General features: G+C 38.7%; 1 protein-coding gene across 5 annotated transcripts in view; it reads left to right on the forward strand.

Annotated features, from left to right (window-relative positions):
• Window positions 1-24874, forward strand: part of LOC132986840 (interleukin-1 receptor-like 2) — a 36094-nt gene that overhangs the window by 9842 nt on the left and 1378 nt on the right. The window contains exons 1-11 of one of the 5 annotated variants that reach the window (XM_061053491.1): window positions 9670-9955; window positions 18459-18536; window positions 19279-19531; window positions 19852-20044; window positions 20471-20642; window positions 21043-21105; window positions 21364-21496; window positions 21932-22086; window positions 22455-22598; window positions 24249-24416; window positions 24559-24839. In XM_061053491.1, the coding sequence (XP_060909474.1) occupies window positions 18461-18536; window positions 19279-19531; window positions 19852-20044; window positions 20471-20642; window positions 21043-21105; window positions 21364-21496; window positions 21932-22086; window positions 22455-22598; window positions 24249-24416; window positions 24559-24839 (1638 nt within the window). In that variant the 5' untranslated portion in view covers window positions 9670-9955; window positions 18459-18460. Of the gene's footprint in view, window positions 1-2328; window positions 2392-3108; window positions 3242-3752; window positions 3905-5708; window positions 5772-6488; window positions 6622-7116; window positions 7269-9669; window positions 9956-12585; window positions 12741-17798; window positions 18347-18458; window positions 18537-19278; window positions 19532-19851; window positions 20045-20470; window positions 20643-21042; window positions 21106-21363; window positions 21497-21931; window positions 22087-22454; window positions 22599-24248; window positions 24417-24558; window positions 24840-24874 lie in introns of those variants that run through there. The other 4 variants (XM_061053494.1, XM_061053495.1, XM_061053496.1 and 1 more) reach the window with 4 other exon arrangements.

Here is a 24874-nt window from a genome sequence, read left to right on the forward strand (position 1 = left end):
GTTTTCATGAAGCATGTGAGTGACTACAATTCTACAATTCACTTAGCAGACGCCTTTATCCAAAGCGACGTACATCAGAGAGTAAGTACAACACAAGCAAGGATCTAGAAAAAAGGGAACAATGTAGGGCTGCATTATTTGAATAATTGGTTAATTATTTTTCCGATTAATCGATGAATCGGATAAAAAAAAAAAAAAAACATTTTGAATTTCCACACGTTTATTCAAAAACAGAACATTAGTTCATTGACAGTGCAAACAAAAGTGCAAAAACAACAGGTCACTGCTTGGACGTCTCCCTGAGCTTTGTGAAATGGGTCCTTGAGGGAAGAGTGTAGCCAGGGTTCAAGGTGGGGATCATTGTAGTGAAGTTGCATCTTCATTTTCAACCATCGTCAGAGGCCTCATGTCAGTGACGAGCATGTTGAGGATGCTATCTGTCAAGACGGATGCTTGCTGTGGTGTACATGATGTTTTCTGCAATGACAAAGATAGTATTAGTATGTAAAACAGCACAATTTACATCAAAACAATATGCCTTGTTGTTTTAGTTATGAATTATTGTTATAAGGCAAGTAAGTAACCCAAAGAGCACTTGCAGAGACAACACACGTTTTTATAATATATATTTATTTACACTCATACAGGTACCCTAAAAACTACTTATTTACACAAATTTAATTAAGTGTCTAAATGCACTTGCATACAGTGCAGTGTATTAACTCTCACCTTATTACAGAAAATTAACGCTGGAAGATTAATCATCAAATTATCAAATCATTGTAGTAAATACATTTATACAATACATACATTTGTTTTTAAACTAAAATAAAATGCAAAACACACACCTACACAAATATATTCCAACGTCAACAGAAAATAATATGGAAAGAAAGCAAAGAATATATCTGACAACGTATTGAAAGTGGGATTTATGTAGTGACTTACCCTGCTGTGGAGCTCCCTTCCTAGTCAGGGATGACTCCGACATGTTTACTTTTCAGGTGCTGCATCATCACTGTGGTGCTCCCGTGCCACGCCATATCGCTATTGCAAAGCTTGCAACTAACTTGTGTTTTTATGCATTGTGAAGTGCTCCCACACTGGTTCGGGAAAGCACCTACTTAATCTGACGTCACTTCCTTACTGAATGAATCAGATGAAGTAGGGACAAATATCTGCCTACTGTGTGTGCATACTGAATAGTAGGTACTAACAGTATACAGCACGGATAGTACGTACTGTCTACTGACAGATTGAGAAGGTGCTTTCTCGAACCGGCCACATCCACCCGTTTTTTTTGTTTTTTTTGTTTAGCTTTATTCAAGAAGAGTAATGCGCACATACAGTCAGGAAAACAAAAAACAATATCACAATGCTGCAGAGGGGTGACAGTCAGGTTTGCTGTCGAGCAGTTCCGAGTCAGAATTAAGTCAAGAGTGTTGCCAGCTTTGTGGGTAGGAGGAGTTGGGACCTGGGTGAGGTCAAATGAGGATAGGAGAGCAAGGAAGTCTGTTGCCTGGGCTTTAACAGTGTGTATATTCATGTCTCCCATTACAATCAGTGGTGTTCCATCATCAGGGATTTCTGAGAGTAGCATGTCCAGTTCCACAACAAAATCATTTAGATTACACCCAGGTGGGCGGTAAATGATAGCAATGTACATTTTAATAGGAGCAGTAACCATGATTGTGTGATATTCAAATGAGGAGTTGTTGCTCAGTGGGAAGAGTTTATTGAATTTCCAGGTATTAGAAATGAGGATACCTGTACCACCTCCACGTCCAACAGAGCGGGGTGTGTGTGAGAACACTGTGTCAACAGAAAGAGCAGCAGGTGTGACTGTGTTTTCTTGGCGGATCCAGGTTTCTGTCAGGGCAAGTGCCTGAATGTCTGACATTTTTGCAAGTGCTTGGATGAATTCAGTTTTATTCACAGCAGATTGACAGTTCCAGAGGCCAAAAGTAAATGAAGGGTGTGGAGAAGAGGCTTTCTTAAGCAGAGACAAGTTGTTAAGATTGCGTTGTCTATGACATATGTGTCTTTTCCTGTTCCCATGAATGACAGAGATTTCTTTGTCGCACATGTTGCGTTTAGCAGATGACCAGAGGAAATATGCAAAGCAGTAGTCGTGGATGCCCGGGCTCTGTGGCACACGCTGAAGCGTCAGACGCAATCCCGCCCCAGATTTTCAGCTTGCAATCAACAGAGGGTGTGACACGTCAGGTCACTTTTGCCTCCATTGTGAACATAGCCTTTGATTTCACTCCAATTCAACCTACTCCGTGATTATTATGTAAATTCATTTCATATTGTCTATCTTTTCAGAGGAGTACTATTCGGTTCCACAACTGCAGGAACCGGCCAATGAAACAATCAGGGCACAGATAGGTGAGTCTCTGTTTGAAGTTAATTTTTAGAAATATGGTCCAGTGTCATTTACATCTTCTCACAGTGTTGCGACCGACTGAATAAATGCAACTTAGTTACGTTAACTGCTGTGTTTTACAAATAAAGAAAACAATGTTTCAGCTTTGATTAGTTTACAGATTTGTAAAGTCCTGGCTCTCTGATACAAACAACTTTTTAAAGAGCTGAGCTTGATAAGTTTTTAAACTCATGGTTGATTTAAATGAAATATGTTGTCTGGATCATCAGTCAGGAATTTTTCAGGAATTTTTCCCAACTACAGTTGTGATATTTGTGGTGTGAGTAGCTCACATATTTAAGGCAAATATCTGTTAGTATTAGTGTTGTAGTCAATACCACACTAACTGAGGCCAGGACATACCCGAGACCGGAGAGCTCCGAGACCAAGACAAGACCCACACATTTCGGGATCGAGACTGAGACAAGACCAAGACCATAAGTATCACTGAAAAATCATCATCCTGTGTGCAGTGGGCGTGTCACTCACTGGCTGCAGCCTCAACCAGGGGATAAAAATCAAAAGTGGTCTTGAGCAGTCTTGACAGATTTCGAGTACTACAACACTTGTTTTTATAAATCGTTTGTGGAATCCATATTCTGAAGGTATCTTTCAAAATTAATTTTCAGGTTTAATATATAATTAATTTGATTTGTGTTTTTGTTTTTGTATGTGTTCAGGCTTCAATTTCAGCAAGCGGTGTCTGGCATTTGTGCCTTCTGTTGAGATTCCCTTGGTTAGTATTGTGTGGAAGGTGAGAGAAACCTTCATTGAGAGGAACCAATTGAAACGTGTCTACACAGGAAATAAAAGGTTTGCAAAATCATCTTTTCATTATATGTTTTTTTAACTGTTGCTTTAGGGGAAAGACAAATATTATAACTTAAAGTTTATATAAGATGCATGTGTGTCAAAAAAATCAAACATAGAGTTTAAGGCCCAAACACTGCAGAAACATTCACATATTATAGTTTTGTCTACACAGACTATCTTCATTCTTTACTAAATATTTATTTAGTATTTATTAGGTAATATCTGTCATAGTTCTTAGACATGTTTCCATGTTTTATATACAGGTGTTCTCAGGATAGCACATGTATTTTTTAACAATGAAAGTGAATATGTTAAAGCTCTATTGAGTTGATGTCACTTTTGTCAGAGACATTTTTCTTACTTATTTCATTTAACTTATTTTTGACCAACAACAATGAGTACAAGAGGCAGTAAAAGATATATGAGGTAGAGCATTTCTGAAGTACACTTTACAAACTGTATACTTCAATTTTAAACTTAATTTTCCCCCACTGTCTGTCCTCACCAACAGTTGGAGGCAAGATGGTCCCAACAAAGGTTATTTCTTCGAGCGCGTTCTGATGTTTTCGGAGGTGAAGGAGGAAGATTTCCACATCAACTACATTTGTGAAGTGATAAGTCCCAGTGGCTCACGTCAGGGATATTTCACTCTACTACCAGAAGGTAAAACGCACACTGCGACAATTGTATTTTGATCATTTGTATGGCTTTTGGCTGTCGGTGCACATGATTTGTAGCAATTTTGAGAGTCCTTTTGTTGTATTCACCAGAGAGAAAGTAAAAAATTCAATATGTTTGAAAAATACTTATATTAGGGGTTATGTTGTTAACTTGCATACAGTGCAGTGTATTAACTCTCACCTTATTACAGAAAATTAACGCTGGAAGATTAATCATCAAATTATCAAATCATTGTAGTAAATACATTTATACAATACATACATTTGTTTTTAAACTAAAATAAAATGCAAAACACACACCTACACAAATATATTCCAACGTCAACAGAAAATAATATGGAAAAAAAGCAAAGAATATATCTGACAACGTATTGAAAGTGGGATTTTTGTAGTGACTTACCCTGCTGTGGAGCTCCCTTCCTAGTCAGGGATGACTCCGACATGTTTACTTTTCAGGTGCTGCATCATCACTGTGGTGCTCCCGTGCCACGCCATATCGCTATTGCAAAGCTTGCAACTAACTTGTGTTTTTATGCATTGTGAAGTGCTCCCACACTGGTTCGGGAAAGCACCTACTCAATCTGACGTCACTTCCTTACTGAATGAATCAGATGAAGTAGGGACAAATATCTGCCTACTGTGTGTGCATACTGAATAGTAGGTACTAACAGTATACAGCACGGATAGTACGTACTGTCTACTGACAGATTGAGAAGGTGCTTTCCCGAACCGGCCACATCCACCCGTTTTTTTTGTTTTTTTAGTTTTTTTTGTTTAGCTTTATTCAAGAAGAGTAATGCGCACATACAGTCAGGAAAACAAAAAACAATATCACAATGCTGCAGAGGGGTGACAGTCAGGTTTGCTGTCGAGCAGTTCCGAGTCAGAATTAAGTCAAGAGTGTTGCCAGCTTTGTGGGTAGGAGGAGTTGGGACCTGGGTGAGGTCAAATGAGGATAGGAGAGCAAGGAAGTCTGTTGCCTGGGCTTTAACAGTGTGTATATTCATGTCTCCCATTACAATCAGTGGTGTTCCATCATCAGGGATTTCTGAGAGTAGCATGTCCAGTTCCACAACAAAATCATTTAGATTACACCCAGGTGGGCGGTAAATGATAGCAATGTACATTTTAATAGGAGCAGTAACCATGATTGTGTGATATTCAAATGAGGAGTTGTTGCTCAGTGGGAAGAGTTTATTGAATTTCCAGGTATTAGAAATGAGGATACCTGTACCACCTCCACGTCCAACAGAGCGGGGTGTGTGTGAGAACACTGTGTCAACAGAAAGAGCAGCAGGTGTGACTGTGTTTTCTTGGCGGATCCAGGTTTCTGTCAGGGCAAGTGCCTGAATGTCTGACATTTTTGCAAGTGCTTGGATGAATTCAGTTTTATTCACAGCAGATTGACAGTTCCAGAGGCCAAAAGTAAATGAAGGGTGTGGAGAAGAGGCTTTCTTAAGCAGAGACAAGTTGTTAAGATTGCGTTGTCTATGACATATGTGTCTTTTCCTGTTCCCATGAATGACAGAGATTTCTTTGTCGCACATGTTGCGTTTAGCAGATGACCAGAGGAAATATGCAAAGCAGTAGTCGTGGATGCCCGGGCTCTGTGACACACGCTGAAGCGTCAGACGCAATCCCGCCCAGATTTTCAGTTTGCAATCAACAGAGGGTGTGACACGTCAGGTCACTTTTGCCTCCATTGTGAACATAGCCTTGATTTCACTCCAACTCAACCTACTCCGTGATTATTATGTAAATTCATTTCATATTGTCTATCTTTTCAGAGGAGTACTATTCGGTTCCACAACTGCAGGAACCGGCCAATGAAATAATCAAGGCACAGATAGGTGAGTCTCTGTTTGAAGTTAATTTTTAGAAATATGGTCCAGTGCCATTTACATCTTCTCACAGTGTTGCGACCGACTGAATAAATGCAACTTAGTTACGTTAACTGCTGTGTTTTACAAATAAAGAAAACAATGTTTCAGCTTTGATTAGTTTACAGATTTGTAAAGTCCTGGCTCTCTGATACAAACAACTTTTTAAAGAGCTGAGCTTGATAAGTTTTTAAACTCATGGTTGATTTAAATGAAATGTGTTGTCTGGATCATCAGTCAGGAATTTTTCAGGAATTTTTCCCAACTACAGTTGTGATATTTGTGGTGTGAGTAGCTCACATATTTAAGGCAAATATCTGTTAGTATTAGTGTTGTAGTCAATACCACACTAACTGAGGCCAGGACATACCCGAGACCGGAGAGCTCCGAGACCAAGACAAGACCCACACATTTCGGGATCGAGACTGAGACAAGACCAAGACCATAAGTATCACTGAAAAATCATCATCCTGTGTGCAGTGGGCGTGTCACTCACTGGCTGCAGCCTCAACCAGGGGATAAAAATCAAAAGTGGTCTTGAGCAGTCTTGACAGATTTCGAGTACTACAACACTTGTTTTTATAAATCGTTTGTGGAATCCATATTCTGAAGGTATCTTTCAAAATGAATTTTCAGGTTTAATATATAATTAATTTGATTTGTGTTTTTGTTTTTGTATGTGTTCAGGCTTCAATTTCAGCAAGCGGTGTCTGGCATTTGTGCCTTCTGTTGAGATTCCCTCGGTTAGTATTGTGTGGAAGGTGAGAGAAACCTTCATTGAGAGGAACCAATTGAAACGTGTCTACACAGGAAATAAAAGGTTTGCAAAATCATCTTTTCATTATATGTTTTTTTAACTGTTGCTTTAGGGGAAAGACAAATATTATAACTTAAAGTTTATATAAGATGCATGTGTGTCAAAAAAAATCAAACATACAGAGTTTAAGGCCCAAACACTGCAGAAACATTCACATAGACTATCTTCATTCTTTACTAAATATTTATTTAGTATTTATTAGGTAATATCTGTCATAGTTCTTAGACATGTTTCCATCTTTTATATACAGGTGTTCTCAGGATAGCACATGTATTTTTTAACAATGAAAGTGAATATGTTAAAGCTCTATTGAGTTGATGTCACTTTTGTCAGAGACATTTTTCTTACTTATTTCATTTAACTTATTTTTGACCAACAACAATGAGTACAAGAGGCAGTAAAAGATATATGAGGTAGAGCATTTCTGAAGTACACTTTACAAACTGTATACTTCAATTTTAAACTTAATTTTCCCTCACTGTCTGTCCTCACCAACAGTTGGAGGCTAGATGGTCCCAACAAAGGTTATTTCTTCGAGCGCGTTCTGATGTTTTCGGAGGTGAAGGAGGAAGATTTCCACATCAACTACATTTGTGAAGTGATAAGTCCCAGTGGCTCACGTCAGGGATATTTCACTCTACTACCAGAAGGTAAAACGCACACTGCAATTGTATTTTGATCATTTGTATGGCTTTTGGCTGTCGGTGCACATGATTTGTAGCAATTTTGAGAGTCCTTTTGTTGTATTCACCAGAGAGAAAGTAAAAAATTCAATATGTTTGAAAAATACTTATATTAGGGGTTATGTTGTTAACTTACGACTCACTTAAAAAAATGAATTTATGGAAACATGAAGTCTTATTAAAGGCTTAATATGCGATGTTTTGATCCAGCAGATGTCACCCTTGAGCACCAGCATGAAACCAAAACAACAGCTGGTGACATGTAACATGAGGAGGAAAGAAGATGAAGAGAAAGGTGGACAGGAAACACTGCTGTCTCCATCCCTCTCTCCCTCCTCCAGGTTTTGGAAGGAGATGAGGTATCATATGCCTGTGAGGGGAAAGAAGAGGTGTGTCCGACAGATGGACAAGAGCGTAGCTGGAAAAATGTCAATAACTGTTGACAAACCTTGAGGTCAAGATTGAGGTATAATGTGAACATAAAAATGACTGATTGAACCAAATATCATGTGTTACTAGAGATTGTACATACTGTATGTATGTGTTATCTATTTCTATATCACATAAACACTATGTGAGGAGATCCATATTCAATGTATTGCCATTTATTTCACATCTATGAAAAATAGTTTTATTCTTATTACATGTTATTCATGAGGGCGTTGATCTTCCAACAAGGCTGCTCAGAGTGCTAATTATGTATGTTGAAAAATATTAAAATAGTGATTAATTTCAATCTCAACAACTAATAAATATTGACTGTAGACTGTGGAAACCTCTTACTAAATATTCAGTGGTGATAAAACTCAGGGCAGAGTTAATCTGAGAAACAAGATCCATCTGTCATCTGTCATGGTAAAGACAAGCAAATGTTTCCTTTGACGAAAAAAAACATACATTTCGTATCCTTCCTTGGTTAAAAAGTGGACTGGTTCTGGTGGTTTAGCATTTTTCTAGTGGATACCAAACATTTACGAAAAAGGTTGTTTTTGTACTATATGGAAATATGCTTTTTATACTTTAAATCAATATGGTAACTTTTGTCCAAAATTTTAATATAATGCTGTAATGCAGATGCAAAAAGGGATTATACTCCAAAATGTCCACAGTATTACATGTAAATGCACTGCAATGGTTAGTCCAAGGTGCAACAGTTGTATGCTGCAATATGTTATGTAAAATATATTACCAATACCAAGCCACAGAGCAAACAACATATTAGCGTGAGGCTGAAAAGGAAACTCTGAATGAAGAAATACTGTCATCCATTTGAAGGCTTCTGTTTTATAGTTCCTTATACATCAAATCTCGTGCAAAATCTTTATATTTAAATGGGATAAACAACCTCAGCTATATTTTTTCCGTGGACATGGAGAGAACACATTAAGTGCACGCAGCTCAGTGTTTCCCCTAGGTTTACAGCTTTGGGGGGGTGGGGGGTGCGGGCAGACGGACGCCGACACAAACCATTTTAAGGAATCTTGGTGTTCATGTGTGACTTTTAATGACAGCTGTCCTGTTCTATCGGAAAGGTATCCTTAAATGACTTCTTTCCCTGATTTCTGACTCTATCCACTATCCTAGCTCTACAATAAAGGCACAAAAAGCCAAAAAGCCCCCCCAAAAAAAATATATATAGATATATATATATATCTCTATAACTCTGGTTGAGAGACGATCGACTGGACCTACTGAGCCACAGCCGCCACGAAACTTTGAAGCACTGCTCGCAGAAGCCATAGAGGTTACTATGTGTAGTGGAGATTAAAGGATCTGGGCTGATGATGAAAACGTTCAGATATAATAACCCAACTTTTCAGAGAACTTATCTGAGGTGAATCAAAGTTGTGAAAATTCCAGTGCTGTGGTCAACTAAGGAAAAACTTGATAACTAAAGGTAATTTTGAGATTGTAAGCTTTTTAACCTGAAATGCTGTAACTCTTGTATTTCAGTATTGATACAGCACTCCTGACTGATAATTCAAATGTATGACTTCTACAGGGTTAGGCTTAAAAAAGCCAAATAAATATTATTCTTAAACCTGCACTTGAACATAAATATAAAACACAGCATTTGAAATATTTTTTATAAATACATAGTTTTAGCGTTAAAGCGGTAATAACACCAGTTCATTTGCTGGTTTTGTTTTATCTCAAGTTGCTTCTCTGTGCAGCCACAAGAGGGCTCACTGTGACAGTGTTTTAAACAAAACCTTCAGTGAGACCATAACTCAAACCAGACACAGCAATAGCTGCACTCAGAAGACATGGATTTATTGGTGTTGGTAATGATTACAGAACACAGTGTGACACAGTGCAGCCTGTGTATGATGGTATATCGTTGTATGAGTTAGCTTGTGTCCTTTAACAACAAGTACTGTAAGAGCTATGTAAAAGTGCTGTGTATGTGTGAATCATATACAAAGCAGACTGCTCTCCTCCCAGTTATTGCTCAACAGATGAGGACACACGCCGACTTTCATAAGATCCCTTATGGGAAGTTGCAACATGTGCTCAAGGCTCCATTAAAGAGGAAGTCAAAACTGGAGAAGACCCATCTTAACTTTGAGCTAATTTTTTTTAAAGCAGAAGATGTTTTTACAGGATTTTCATGTGACCTGAGGTGGACAGTGGACTACAATAACATCAGACTGGTGAGTTATCTGTCCTGACAAACAGAATACTATGAGCTGGGGCGGTTACATTTAATTTACAAATCTGGCACCTTGGGTTGCCGGTAGCCTATTGGTTAGTGTGCGTGTCCAATGTGTGGAGGCCATAGTCCTCAAGGCAGGCGGCCTGGGTTCAGGTCCAACCTGTGTCTCCTTTCCTGCTTGTCATTCCCCAGGCTCTCTCTCCCTGGTTTCTGAGTCTGTCCACTGTCCTCGCTCTCGAATAAAGGCATAGAAAGCCACAAAAAACAATTCTGACACCACTGTTGCTGTCCTGTGTCTACAGAACACTGTCAAGATCAATCATTTAGAGCCACAAATTCATTTTGTTTGAACACCAGATCCCTCTGATCATCAGAGTACTGCATGTTGTCCTTTTAACCATTCATCCTGGAGAAGTTATATTTTGCTACTATTTATATTCAGTTTGGCAAACCCAGAAATGGTAAACGGACTTGAGCTTGTATGGGGCTTTTCTAGTCTTCAGCATACTCAAAGCACTTTTACACCCATTCACACACTGATGGCAGAGGTTGCTATGTAAAGTGACCATCACAGGTTGGCATACGCTGCCAACGAAGCAGGAGGAAGTATCGGACAGGTTGCTGCAGGAGCTGGGGATCGAACTCCCAACCTTCCGGATGAGAGACGACTGACTCTTACCAACTGAGCCACAGCCACCCCTAGAAAGCTCAGTTACACATGAAATGCAAACTAAGTTGAACTATTGTAGCCTATCACAACGCGTCTGCGGATGCGCAAGTACTTAAACATTAATCGAATAATGTCAACAATGAGTATAGGGCTGGGCGATATGGCCCAAAAATAAAATCCCAGATTTTGTGTACACCACACCGATTTCCAATTTTTTTCTCAAACAACCTACAAAACACAGAACAAGAAATTGATCAAATACGATTTGTTTTAACAAAAATACTTTACCAAACCATTTTTTATATAAAGATTTTACAACAGACAGTGGTTTGCTCGAGGTTGGACGCTGCAAAACCAAATTGCTTCCAGACGACTGAGGAGACTGGGCCCTTTTTGGAAACTAACTTCCCACTGTTACTGTATTAGCGCGTGCTGCCATGTTGACGTTTCCACTCACTAGTTTGAGAGACATCTTTCAGGGGGAGGGGGCATTACTATGGACTACCGGAGTCCAGAGAAGCAGCGGGGGTTGTTTACCGTTATTATCCATGTTTAAGTGAAAATCGATCAGGCGTACTGTGCGTTCTCTAAAAACCCCATGCCTGGTTTGCCCGGAGGTCTAACAGCATAAGTATGTAGCGTAGCAGAAGTCACATTGTTGGACGCCTTCAAACAGCAACATGAGCTAGATGGATAGCTTGCATCGCATTTGACCAAAAGTAAATTGTAGAGCATGTACCAAATGTAGAAAACTGTAAAGTTATTCACACATTCAACATAAAACCACAACAATGACCCGAAGAAGGTCCAATAGTAACTAGCTGAAAGGGGCACATCACCATCGATATATCAATTCTCAATTCTTCTTCTTCAAAAAAAATCTGACGCTTGTAAGTGAGGTGGAGGTTAGACAGCAGATATTATTCTGTGGATAGGGATCCTCATAAAAAACCCTAATCGCTGCATCAACTCTAGCAGTGCCGTTGCATCCATCGAGTGTCACAAATACATTTATAGCACAGCGATTGAATAAAACTATGTATGACATCACGTTTATTATGAGCGTAATCAACCAAGCCTCAAAGTGATGCTTTTCACCACACTGACTTTACTACGGGCTGTGGGTAAAGAAAGAAAAATATAATCACAGTTGAAACACTTGTGCAATATGAGACAGTAAAAATAATAAGCTACTAACTTGTCTGATGTGTGTTTTAACAGGCACACTGTGGCTGCGGAGCATCCTGTTTATAAAGCCACATTCACTCTGGGACAGGGAGTGATGCACTTCCTGGAGATTCCATAGCTCAAAGACCGAGTCTGACAAGATCCCAACATTTCTTTTACATTTGTTGTTGAAAGAATTTCCCCTATGGTCGGTTTAAAATGTAGATGATGGGAACAAATGCCTGCCCTTGCTATGTCAAAGAATCCATTTGTCTTTTTGTCTGTTAGTTCTGCAGTCATGAGAGTAAAGACACTTTTATGAAAGGGTTTGTCACAAAAGTTTTCTTCAGGTAATAAATAGCCGACTTACAAATTATTTTATTTTATATTTCAGAGGCGGAAAGTCCTACTTTAAAAAAATCTGGGTGAAAATTGTTAAAATAATTTTAGCATTCAATTTCACAACTAAATATTTGTGCAAGGGTTGCGATTTTCTTTAAATGTATTTGTGCACAAAATTAGCCCTATTTACCAATAACAAGCATAATTATAGAATATGTTGAATTTGTCTAAACTATTAAATTATTTGGTTTAAGTTAGATACTATGTTTTCATCAAGGTGAGAGGAAGTTCTTTTTCATTGAGGTTTGTTTTGTTGTTAAGAGGAAGGTTTTGCTGATGTTGTGTTGAAATGAAAAGGAAGGTGGACACAGAGTTGAGAGGTGCAATCCAAACACGCTCTTCCTCCTCTTTGCCTGTGCTGTTTTTGTGTTGGTCCCATGGAGGTGGGACAGAGCTGGTGAGTCACTGGCCGAGCTTCATGGTCAAAACTGCACTCTGCACGCGAGGGTCAGAGGTGAGGTATCCTCAGTTAGCTCTGCTGTGTTGGGTAAACTCTCCCATCCTTCCTCCTTCTGCTTGGTGCCTCCGTGTTGCTTTCTCTGAGGTGAGTCACCTTATTCGGCTCAGGTTTACTTGTCTCCAGACATGTTTTATTTTTCTTCCTGATTTCTAGTATAAGCTTTGCCACTGCCATGCTTACTGATTAAGAGAAGTCTTGTGTAACTGCAGACTTCCTTTTACGCTAATTTAGAGGTTTTAGAAGTACTCAATAAAGATAAGCACTTTGCATATGTAAAGATTTTCTCCTGTTACATCAGACATTAACCTTTAACAGGATGCTTTCATTTTGAACTGACAGTAATGGTTCATAATGTTTTATTGGTGACTTGATTCATACTTGAGGTGATTGCCAAAAGATTTCAAATGACCTTATTTTATGGTTGTCCTTTTTATCTCCTGTTTTGTACCTTTCTTACAATACTTGGTGAGTTAATGTTTGTTAAAAGGGGTTAAAAACTGTCCACCAGGACCTTCATTGGAATATTTGTTTGCTGTTCTGTCATGATCTGACATTTTCACTGCATATAATGTCTGTATAGATCATGTCACTCCTTTATATTCCAGTTGTATACCTCTTATTTTATTTGTATTTATCTTATCTCTTCTGGGGTTTTTTACCTACTTGCTACTTTTCTTTGTGTAGCTGCAACGCCTGAATTTTCCCCTGTGGGCAGAGATGAAGTATTATCTTATCTGATCTTATTTCTGGGGTATTTAAAAATGATTCATATCCATACAGGCAGTACAAACTCAACTGAAAGGGTTTGCAAGTAAAACAAACTAAAATGAAAGACAATTTAAAAATGTGTCAGCAATAAGAAATGTTACAAATCAGTTCTTTCATTCGATCCAATTTGACTGAGAAATCGAATGCATACAGCAGACAGCAAAACGAGTCTGAATGAAACAAACACAATATTAAATTGACTTTTTATGACGTGCAATTTCTTCAGTTTTAGAGCTATGCTTAATGAGCAGAGTGGAAAGGCCTATTTGTTTAAGCCTGCTATAAAAGTTCAGTGCCTTCTTGAATATATCTGCACATTGTAACTATCATCAAATAAATAAACAATGTATGACATAGGCAATTCAATTATCCAACGGCATTGATGATTTGTATTTTAGAGTAATTTTGAACAAGATTATATTCAGACAGTCATCTCGTTGTGTTACTTGGTTTGACAGGTCAGGAAACTGTCTTTATTATCAACATGCTTAAACCGATTTGCAACATTACATGCAGCTTTATGTTATTGCCACAACATATTGCGTTTCAAGTGCAGCCTGCACTGTGCTCCACATTGTTAGTTTATGTTGCTGCACTGAAGTGTTTACATATGTAAATGATCCCAGTGTAGTTTTCTCATGAACATAAACAGACTTGCAGTGGTTAGTGCAGACTGCAGCGATAATTAAACTTCACATAATCGCAGAGCGTAACGGACAAACAGTCAAGTTACTGGAATGTATTTCTTTCACCACAGAATGAAAACAGTATTGTCTTCAATGTGAATCATTGCAGTGTGTCATGGAAGTTATTATCCTGCGTGCTGCTGCTGTGGGAAGTGTGACTTCCAATCTTTTCCCTTTTCAAGCATCTGCAATCATGCAGATAAAAAACCTTCCACATAGTGAATTTGTTTTATATCTAGTCCCCATCACTCTTGATTAAAAGAGATTTGCCACATTATTTCTGGGTATTCATGACTTAAATTCATCATTTATATTGGAATATTCTCACATTATTCTGCTCAGTATAATAGTATTTACTGCTGTAACTTGACATTTCCTGCCGGCTGATAGGGTCTCTTTATTTTCAACAATATTTTCTCAGGCATGGCTAAAAATAAACTGGTTTTAGGGCATTAAATTAGAATCAGATGAAGACGGCCCCTCTTATGGGAAGCATATTTCCTGTCAGCAAAGATAAAAATCTTCATCAGTTATGGTGCAAAATTACCAATATACTGTATAAAGAGAAATGGCTGTGAGATAAATAAGTTTTACTGGTTCTGGCTCTTTCAATGCCATGCAGGGTGTGTCGGTCATCTGAACAAGTAATTGCTTGTATTTCATGTTTTATGAGGACATGCCTCAAGGAGCCAGGTTTCAATTCTCCAGCATCATTTGGGTTCACATCCTCTTCCCCTTCACTAAATTATTTTTTTTGCTTTGCTTAGCACTCTAGCAACATGAATTGGTTACACCTAAGTGGCTGACATGGCATGTTTCCCGAAAAGCTAAGACAATCTCAGTGTTTAAGAGTCAGCACTTCCCAAAGATTAGTCCCAAAATGCCCAACATCCAACCTAGGTCATTGATGTAAAAAAAAAAACCCCCAAAAAAACAGTTTTAAATTGTCAAGCTAATTCTTTTGCACGGTTTTGCTCCAGCTATGGTGTTATATTTGCTGCTGTTAAAAGAAGGAAAAAAGTCCACACACTGTTCCGCTCGCAAAGGGCAGTTTAATTTAAACAGGATAACTTTTCAATGTACAAGACCTGCTGCTCATCTCTATAATATCATCTAGAGCTGAAGTGATTGGTCAATCAAAGAGCTCAGTCAAGAGATCAAAAACAATCTGCAAAAATGTCTGCAAAAATAGATGCTTGAAATGGAAATAGATAAATGCTGCAATCGTGAATTGAATATCTTTGGGGTTCAGGTTTAGGCTTGTATGTGCTCAGTGAACTTGTGAGACAAATACTCTTTTATGGCTTTTTCTGAAATAAAATAGATGTACTGAAATAAGTATTTATCAGTTTGTCAAGAGTAAATAGAGTAAATATATCTGTAAGTTGCAGCAAAATATTGGAATATTGTTGAAGTCTGTTTTTACCTTCCATGTGTTTTTCCACTCTAGCACATTCTGTTAGATGTTCATTGTGATCTGTTTGGTAGAACAGCAGGTGAAAGTACATTTGTTGTTAAAATGTTTATTATTAGTCATACCTTGACCGTTCAATCCCTGTTTCAGTTTAATCAATGCTTTTGAGGCTTCTTGTTTCATACAGTTTACTGTCAACATACCATGGGGTACACACTGTTGTCAGGACCTTGGACTTGTCCACTCTTCAGTCTGTGATGTCACCACTGTTCTACAAACAGATGGACAAAGTTTGCACCACTGAGCAGATTTGTAGGACAACACACCCGATTTCTGCTTCGTCTAATACAAACATACAAAATGGGACACTCTTTCCTCTCTGTCAGTTTGTTGTTAAGAAGTCAAACATTGCACAAATCTGTTCAGGAGACACATTTCCAAACTATTACCGTCTGGTTTCTACCATGGAAGCAATTTCCACCTCTCAGCCTTCAATCTCCTTTTCAACATGTCACTTGGCCAAATTAGTTCATTTTATGAACAGAGAAAACCAGTCACTTTAAAAAATGGAATGCTGCACTGATTAAACATTTCTCAGCTGAGTTTCCTCCTGTCAATGCTCCCTTTAGACTAGAAATAGCAACTCATCACACTTCTTAAGGCAAAAAAAAAAAAAGGAAATCCCTGAGCAAAATTATATGACATAGAGCTCTCAGTGCATCTGGAAGCATGTCGATGCTGTGTCACACATTTCTCCCCAAAGAATTGCATGTCGCCTCTGCAATTTGGATATGACACTGGATTGTGTTTTTGATACTATATGATCAGCTGAACTGTCCTAGCCTATAGTTTGGGGTTGAACAGGGTAAGCCTGGCCATCAAGTCCTCTGATGGACACTCCTGCATGAGCCAGGTCCACTGCTGGGAATCATCCAGTTCAGATGGGAGGCTTATTAAGGATACCAGCCTTTACACGATGAAGCTCTGAATGAAGAGTAAAAATACCAAACTGCTGTACAAAACTCTAGAGGGAAAAAAAAGGTAATTATGTTTATAAAAAGACTCATCCAAACTACAGCCTTGGCAGGACAAACTCTTTTCCTCTTTTCTTTAAAGAATTTCCTGCCAGTAAGTCATATTTTCATAAGCTGTTGTCTGCAGCTCAAAGGCTTCCTGTTATATCAAGAGGTACAGTGAAGATGAGCTGCTGCAAAGTGACATATTAAGATGACAAGCTGCTTGTTACTAAAAATGAGGTACAGTCATTCCATGAACAGTGGTCTTGCATAATCAGATTAAATTAAAACCAAACTACTGTTATATGTCATTTAACATCAGTAAAATTTGAAAAATCAACACTGTCATTATCACTCAGCTCAACCTATTACACATTCAACCACAGAGACTTCCAGGTCTCGAGCTGCAAGTTTAAGCTCTTGCCAGAATTTGAATTCTCTACCTGGCTCAGTAAGGTACGCTCAACTCAGCCTACCATGTGTTACTCCTACATCTCTCTTTGTACCATAGTGGGCGGAATCGGCTGAGCTCTTCCCACGCTCCTCTCTGTCCAGGCTTGTCCCAGGGTAAAACTATGCTGCCTCAGTGCTTTTGAGATTCCAGATCCACACTAACAACATCCATATGCAGAGGTCTAAATCAGTGTGTGTACTGAGAGAAAGGTTCTAGTTCATTTATGTTATTGTACCCTCTGGCTTCCAAAGCTAGCACACATACAGTGAAATTGAAATTGATTTCAAGTTTTTGTCTTGAAAGGGATACGTTTGTTATTAGAGGTGGGGGAAAAATCAAATTATGTAAAAATCGAGATTCTTCTCTTCTAAGATTTAAAATCGATTCATAACATCCAAAAATCGATTTTGTATTTTGTATTTTTTGGGGCTAATCAGTCACTCTCTGCAAAGTGCTAAGGCTAGCATGATTTTATTCAATCCGATCTCTCCTAAACACTTTACTTTTTACTTGAAAGAAATGTGTTTAGCTAGTGTGCCATTTCTTTTTTTTTTCTTTTTTTCAAAGGTTTATTTTGGGGCTTTTTATGTCTTCATTTGAGAGATAGGATAGGATAGTGGACAGAGTCTGAAATCATGGAGAGAGATAGCAGGGAATGACTTGTGGGAAAGGAGCCAGAGGTCAGATTTGAAACCGGGCGCCTGCCTAGAGGACCACAGCCTCTGTACATGGGGTGCGCACACCAACCACTCGGCCACCTGGAGAGAAATAGTGGGGAATGACATGCAGTAAAAGGAGCCACAGGTCAGATTCGAACCCAGGCCGACTGCCTAAAGGACCACAGCTTCTGTACATGGGGCGCACACACCATCCACTAGGCCACCGGCTTCCTGTGTGCCATTTCTAAATAACATATTGTTGTGTTTATTATGCTGTACAAACAAATATTATTGCCCTAGAGTCTTGGCATAAACTTGACTGACTCAAATAAACATGTTGTGGTTGTTTCACCAGTTTCCCTGAGGAGTCACTCGTAGTTTTTTAAAGACAAGGCTGTGCTTGAACGTTCACTGACGTAAAACAGTGTTCAGGAATGCTTGGCCTCCTTTCGGCATTACGCAGTGTTTTGTCAAAGCGCTTCACCACAAATGATCTGAGAAATACCAGAACAACTTATCATTCATGTGGAAATGAGAGCAGTGGAGGAAAAAGAGAGGGGAAAAGAGACACACTTTTAGAGACATAAGGTAGTAGTAAGCTTGTTTTTAAGGGGAAATAAAACTGCTTTCAATGATTATTGCTTAGTGAGAGCTTCTTGTGACCTCAGGGTGACACTGAACAGAAGTGTTCCAGTAAGTTGTCAGCTGCTCTGATTTCAGAATGTTGCTGTAGCCTTTCCTCAACTGCTGTTTAACCCCAGCGTGTTGTGTTTATGTAACTGTTGTTTATGTGTGTGTTTCCCAGCCATGGGCCTGAGTTCAACACTGAGAAGCCTTTTGTTTTTCCTCGGGGCGTATGGGATTTGTTCAGGATTTGTGCAAGGTAAGCAGTTTTCTAATAAGACTACATTTATACTATGAGAGCTATGATGGCACTTCTAAACTGTATATAGTCTTCATACACTTTTCTCATGTTTTAAACATGTTGCTTACAGTATCACAGTTCATAATTTTTGGTCTTGTATAACTTTAACCTCTAATTCAGTTGGAAAGAGGCATGCTGTCGCCCTCTTGTGGCCATTAGTATAACTGCAGAAACTTCTCTTGATGGTTTGAAGTCTGAGAAGATGATGTGAAATGATGACATGCATTGATGCAACAGCACACATTTTTCTACCAGACTAAATCTGATAAAAGGTTAAGAAATTCTCTGATGTAAGAGCCTAAAGAGGAACTGGAGACAAATAGATGGTGTGGTGTTTAACTGGATAATTGGCCCCTGGTGCAGTCCCATATTTTTAAGTGTTTAAAGTACTCAATTTACATCTTCTTGCCAGTCCTCAGTGATTCTAATAGATAGGTAATCTAAAAAAATATTCCCACACTGATTTTTTGATTTTTTTGGAAAAAAGAAAGGCCCACCAGTCCTCCTGAAATGATCAAGATGTTTTCAGGAGTGCATTATGTTAAAACAGCTCACTCTTGACCAAATTCCCATAAAAACTGTCTAAAACCAAATCACCTAGCCTTAGAAGATGAATCTCTATCAGGCAGGTTCTCTCAGAGTCAATCAATATTAAATCACTAAATAGTTAATTGATCCCCTTGTGATGATTGTTTTGCAGAGAACTGTACCAACTACAAACTCCAGTTCGAGAGGGTTTATTCTGTTCCTGGTGAGGTAGCTATGCTGAACAGCACCCTTGTATCTCCGGATGTCTTCGACTTTACAAGTGTGCCTTACAACATCACCTGGTATGACTCAAGAACCGGTCAAGAAATAAACAACCAGACCGGTCGAATGTTGGTGCAAGGGGAGACTCTATGGTTTCTCAGGATAACACTGGAAGACGATGGAGAATATGTGACCATCCTGAGGTACATGGCATCAGTAGTATTCTTTATCTGTTAAAATCGATTTATATTGTAGAAATGACTGACTACAGCTCAAAAGTTCTACTTGTTCCTTGAACGGTGACTTTTCTGGAGCAGAAGATTGCAGCTTCAATGTTTGGAACATTTTCATACACCTTGTGGTTTATTTGGGGGGGGGGGATTAGGGGGGAACATTTTGGTGTTTCTTTTTCTAGAAATCTTTAGCTTACATATTTTAATCATAAGAAAGAATAACATGTGCATGTTCAACAAGTCATGTAATGTAACATGTTCATTAATATTAAAAAAAATCTTTCCAACAGGACTCCCTCTCAGTGCTACATGCAGTCCACCAAGCTGGTAGTGGATGAACCCATTCCTGGAGAATGTGGGAGGCCACAGAAAGTTTACCAAGCACTTACAAAGGGAGTGACTGACACCTTGTCCTGCCCTCTGTGGGACCACATCAACAAACTGAATAGCTACAATATCGCCGCTTCCGTCCAGTGGTACAAAGTGAGTTCTGGGACAACTTACTTTGACTTACTGACTTTGCTCCACTAGTTGTAGAGCAGTTCTGCTTGGTGAGGTCAATACAGACATAATCTGGAGCTAACTGTACAATCATCCAGTTCAGGAAAATATTTAAAATTATTTAAAATTTACATTAACGAAAGGCACAAGTACATCTAATATAGGCATCATAAGATAATATCATATTGTACAACTTAAAATGTATATATTACTACAATAAAACTAACAATAAAATATTCATGCTACTTTGATACTAAAAAGGCTGAATTGTTTCAAAAATCAACTCAAACCATATAAAAAACCACTCACAAAGATGGAATCCAGAGGCTGAAGATGCTACTAACTAGGTAGATACATGATGTGTGTCTACTGTCTCTAGCCAAACTATTTCTTTCCTCTCTCATCAAGGGTTGTGAGCCCATAGAGGATGGGACAGGAAGGTACACCTACTGGGATATGACCAAACTAAGGATTGATAGGGTGGATTCTCAAAACAGCGGCTCCTATACATGCACTTTGTCCTTCACTCTTGGTGGGGTTATGGGAGCTATGTCAGAGAGCATCGACGCAGGGATCAGAGGTAAGAACAGATGTACACTACATGGGAAAAGTCCATGGACACCATTTCATTACGCCAATAGAAACTTGTTGGGCATCCAATTCTAAAACCATGGACAGTTATATGTCAAATGTAGTTCAGAGCTGTGTTTCATTAACCAGTAAACAATGGGTGTGGCAGGAACACCCTCACTCAAGAACTTGAGTATACAATAGGAGTGGACTTCATATTATTTCCTACAACAAAACTAAACCTGCCATGCTATACACTTTAATTTTCTTAATCGCAATCATCACAATCATCCACTAGAGGGAAGCATGAAGTCACAGTAAATATTAAGGAGGCAGACAGAAGTGTTTTCTGGTATCACTCCATATCTCATCTTTGATTTTGATTCTTCATTTCTTGTTTGTCTATTTAGAGGAGTATACTATGGTTCCACAAGTGCATGAACCTGCCCATGAAATAATTAAGGCAGACAAAGGTGAGTACCTTCAGAAATATTATTGAGTTCAATTGAAATGTCTGTTGTTGTAATAGAGTCAGCCTTCATTCACACAGAAGTTGTCATTTTGGACCAGAAAAAGCAAAGCCTCTTGATTGCTTTAAGTAACTTTGTTGGTGAAACAGTGTTGATGGTCCTACTAATGTGAGGAAAATATTTGGAAAGTTTAATTTTGTTCAATAGGTTAACAGAAATAATGTTGTTTTAAAGTGTAATTGGTGCTATTATTTCTGCAAGGCTCCAGTTTCAGCAGGCGGTGCCTGGTTTTTGTGCCCTGCGTTGGGATGCCCATGGTTGATGTCATGTGGTTGGGTAAGGATGGTTTCATCAGTCCTAACCCTGCCAACCGTGTCTACGTGTCAGAAGAACGGTTAGTACCCTTACCTTTCCTTTTAACTTAATTTTGTTTTATCTGCTCTTTTTTTATGTAAAATACAATATCTCAAGGTGCTTGATGCACATAAAAAATAATAACAAGCCTGCAATATTACAGAAATAATGTGGGAAAGTTGTTCAATATCAGAGGTTTTCCCAAAATTGAGAGGAGGAAAATCCCTCCCAGCAGATAAAATCGGTTTTATTTATTGGAAATTGACAATTAGAAAGTGATTTCAGTGCTTAAACTTGAACAGTAGTCATGGAAGACCAATAGACACTCACAAGGAGACATCATTTGGCTTCAATAGACTACATACTTGTCTTTTACCAATGAAATATTAAGCAAATTAAAAAATAAGGCTTTTAGAGGGTCCACTAATTTAAGACCAATTTTCACTATTTTTTGTCATGTATCTTTTCTCACCAGTGTGTGGAATCAGGATATTCCTATCAAAGGACTTTGGTTTGAGAGGGTGCTGATGTTTTCTGAGCTAAGGGAAACGGATTTTGGCGTCAACTACACGTGCCGAGCGTACAGTACCAGAGGCTTCCCTGAGGGATATTTTACTCTGCTACCAGCAGGTATAAAACACTGACTAAGCCTGCTAATGAAAATAAAGTCTTGAAACAAAGCTGACACCTAATATTGTTTTTTGTTATCCAGGGAGAGTTCAAAACTCTTACACTCAATTTAATATCACAGAGGACAAAGAAAACTAGCAGATATTGACAATTTAGAAAACTGTGGGGAGAAGGAATTCTGCTTCACAAATTACCCCTTTATTAAATAGTTATTACAATGTTTGCACCGCAAAAAAAAGACCAGAAGTATGTTGACCTTTTTCCTCCACAATTATATACACAATGGTATCCACTTCTCTAAACACATCCATGGTGGAGACCCAACCTAAAATTGTTTGTCTGGTTATGTGTGACGTTCATCTCTACAGATCCCAACATCATACTACCCATTGGACTGGTGCTTGGAGGAATGATGGTTCTCTTTATCAACAGCGTCATCATCTACTACCTTTTTAAGGTTGACATTGTGCTGTGGTTCAGGAGAGCATTTCCAGTCCTCTATCCAAATAAAGGTAATATTTCCCACCAGGATTATAAATATCAATGTGCTCTCTATCATAAACACATTCACATTTGAGCTCTTAAAAGGCTTTATCAAAATGGAAAAACAAGGTAGTATTTTCTTCCTCTCTTAAGAAAAAATATTAACAGAAAAGGTCTGTTTGGTAAAGTTTAGACATATGGTCACAATACAATATTATTTTAAACAAAGGTGCGATACTAGTAATTAAAACAAATCAAACGATATTGATACCTGTTTGGATACCTCAGCAAAAAAAATACAATTTATAGGCACCCAAAATTTGATATATTTTTATTTTTAGTTCCAAAAATACTGCAGGAGCCAAAATGCTTGTTTTATTTGATCCTTGCAAGAAACCTAACAGAACACTATGAATTTGTATTTGAATGTAATTCTGACACTGACCACTAGGTAGAGTCTTGACTTATGCTGTGCATAAAGAAAAAGGCTCCAGGTAATTGGATTCAGGTGTGTGTTTGGAAGCATATAGTTATAAGTATGACTATAGATCTGTATTTTTCTTTTTTAAAGCTTCTTTGTAATACTATCGGTCAATGACCAATCTGAACAAGTAGACTTTATTGGTCTGCCTAGTGTCTACAACGTGAGCAGTTGCCATATGACAATAGTATTACAGTAGACGAGCCTGTATAGCCTGAAAATTGCCGTTGAAAAGTGTCAACGTTTACATCCAAACCACAATTCTCCAAGGTGGAAAAACCCACAGTAATCTTGAGCTTAGTTTCCACACATACAGTCCCCACACATACATCATAACCGACAGACTCTCCCACAAGATCTCATATCTGCCAGCATGTGTCAACAGTGAGGTCAAACAAAAGAAACAAACTGTAACCACAAGGCTACCTGCAGTATTTCTGCTGTAAAGTCATCAGCTGCTTTTACAACAGAACAGCCTGTCACTAATCTGCATGTTATCATTTTGCCTGCAGCTCATTGGTATAAGGCCTATGAAGTTAGTCAATGAAATCAGGTAATTGTTTAGTAAGACAACTTGAAACCTTAAAGCCTTCATGACTACATTAACAGAGGAAAACAGTGGACAGTCAATACTGAGAAATGGGAACCACAGTCCTGCCCATATTGTTTGAAATGTGGAGAAAGTAGGGCATAAACACCAAACAAGAGCACTAAGCCACAGAGACACTTACTGAGAAGCCTTTGCCATTTCAGCAATTTAGGTCATCGTGCAACAGTTAGGAAACAAAGAAATTAGGTCATTAGGGGTGATACGAGAGCTCGTGTTATTGAAAACGCGACAATGTTTCTCGTCAAGGTGAAAGTTGTCTAGCGATACAAGTACATAGGGGTAGCCAACATGACGGAGTCTGATGTTGAACTAGAAATGACCATTGAAGATGCCCCCGGTCCCACTACAGAAACACCAACCAACCAGATAAATTAATAAGCTGACCATCATGCTCTTTTGCTTGACAAATGGACCTAAAATCTAAAAAAAAAGAAGCTGCACAAGATAATTTTTGTATCTGTATGAAAGAGACCCTTGGCATATGATGCATTTTTTCATTATACTTTTACTGAATGCACCTTTAGAGACACCTGTGGCTGAATTTCCATTGGAAATTCCCTTAACAAAGTGTGTATTTTTCTGTTTCAGATTTAGATGGGAAGCTGTATGATGCCTATGTGGCGTATCCACAACCATGTGCCGTTGGATTTAGTGAGGAAGTGGAGGACTTTGCCCTTCATACTCTGCCTCAAGTGTTGGAAAAGGCCTGCGGCTACAAACTCTTCATAGCAGGCCGTGACTGTCTACCCGGGGAGGGTAAGTCACCTACATGGCAGAGGCAGTTTTGAAGTACTACTTTCCTCTGAGGATTTGTCTTTAAGTCCTGGATTAAAGGAGTTAGAGAATAGATATCATTATCCATCTATTTTGTTTCTCTTCATTCTGTCTCCTCCTACAGCAATAGTGGACTCTGTGGAGGAGAACTTACAAGCCAGTCGCCGTGTCCTTCTGCTCTACACCGCCTCCACCTTCATCAGCAAAAGACACACCAGCAGCACTAGCAACAACAATAACAACATCTCTAAGATCTGTGACACCAATGAAAACAGCAAAAGCAAAACCCCAGAGGACAGTGACAGCATGAATTATTATGATGATGAAGAAGTCTCTTCAGACACAAGGCAGCAGTTTGAGTGTGTGGCAGCAATGCACAGAGCGCTTCTAGAGGGATCTCTCAAGGTGAGAAAACAAACTTGTTAATGAATATACTTTAC

This window comes from Labrus mixtus, chromosome 13, assembly GCF_963584025.1.
Source record: "Labrus mixtus chromosome 13, fLabMix1.1, whole genome shotgun sequence".
NCBI lineage: Eukaryota > Metazoa > Chordata > Actinopteri > Labriformes > Labridae > Labrus > Labrus mixtus.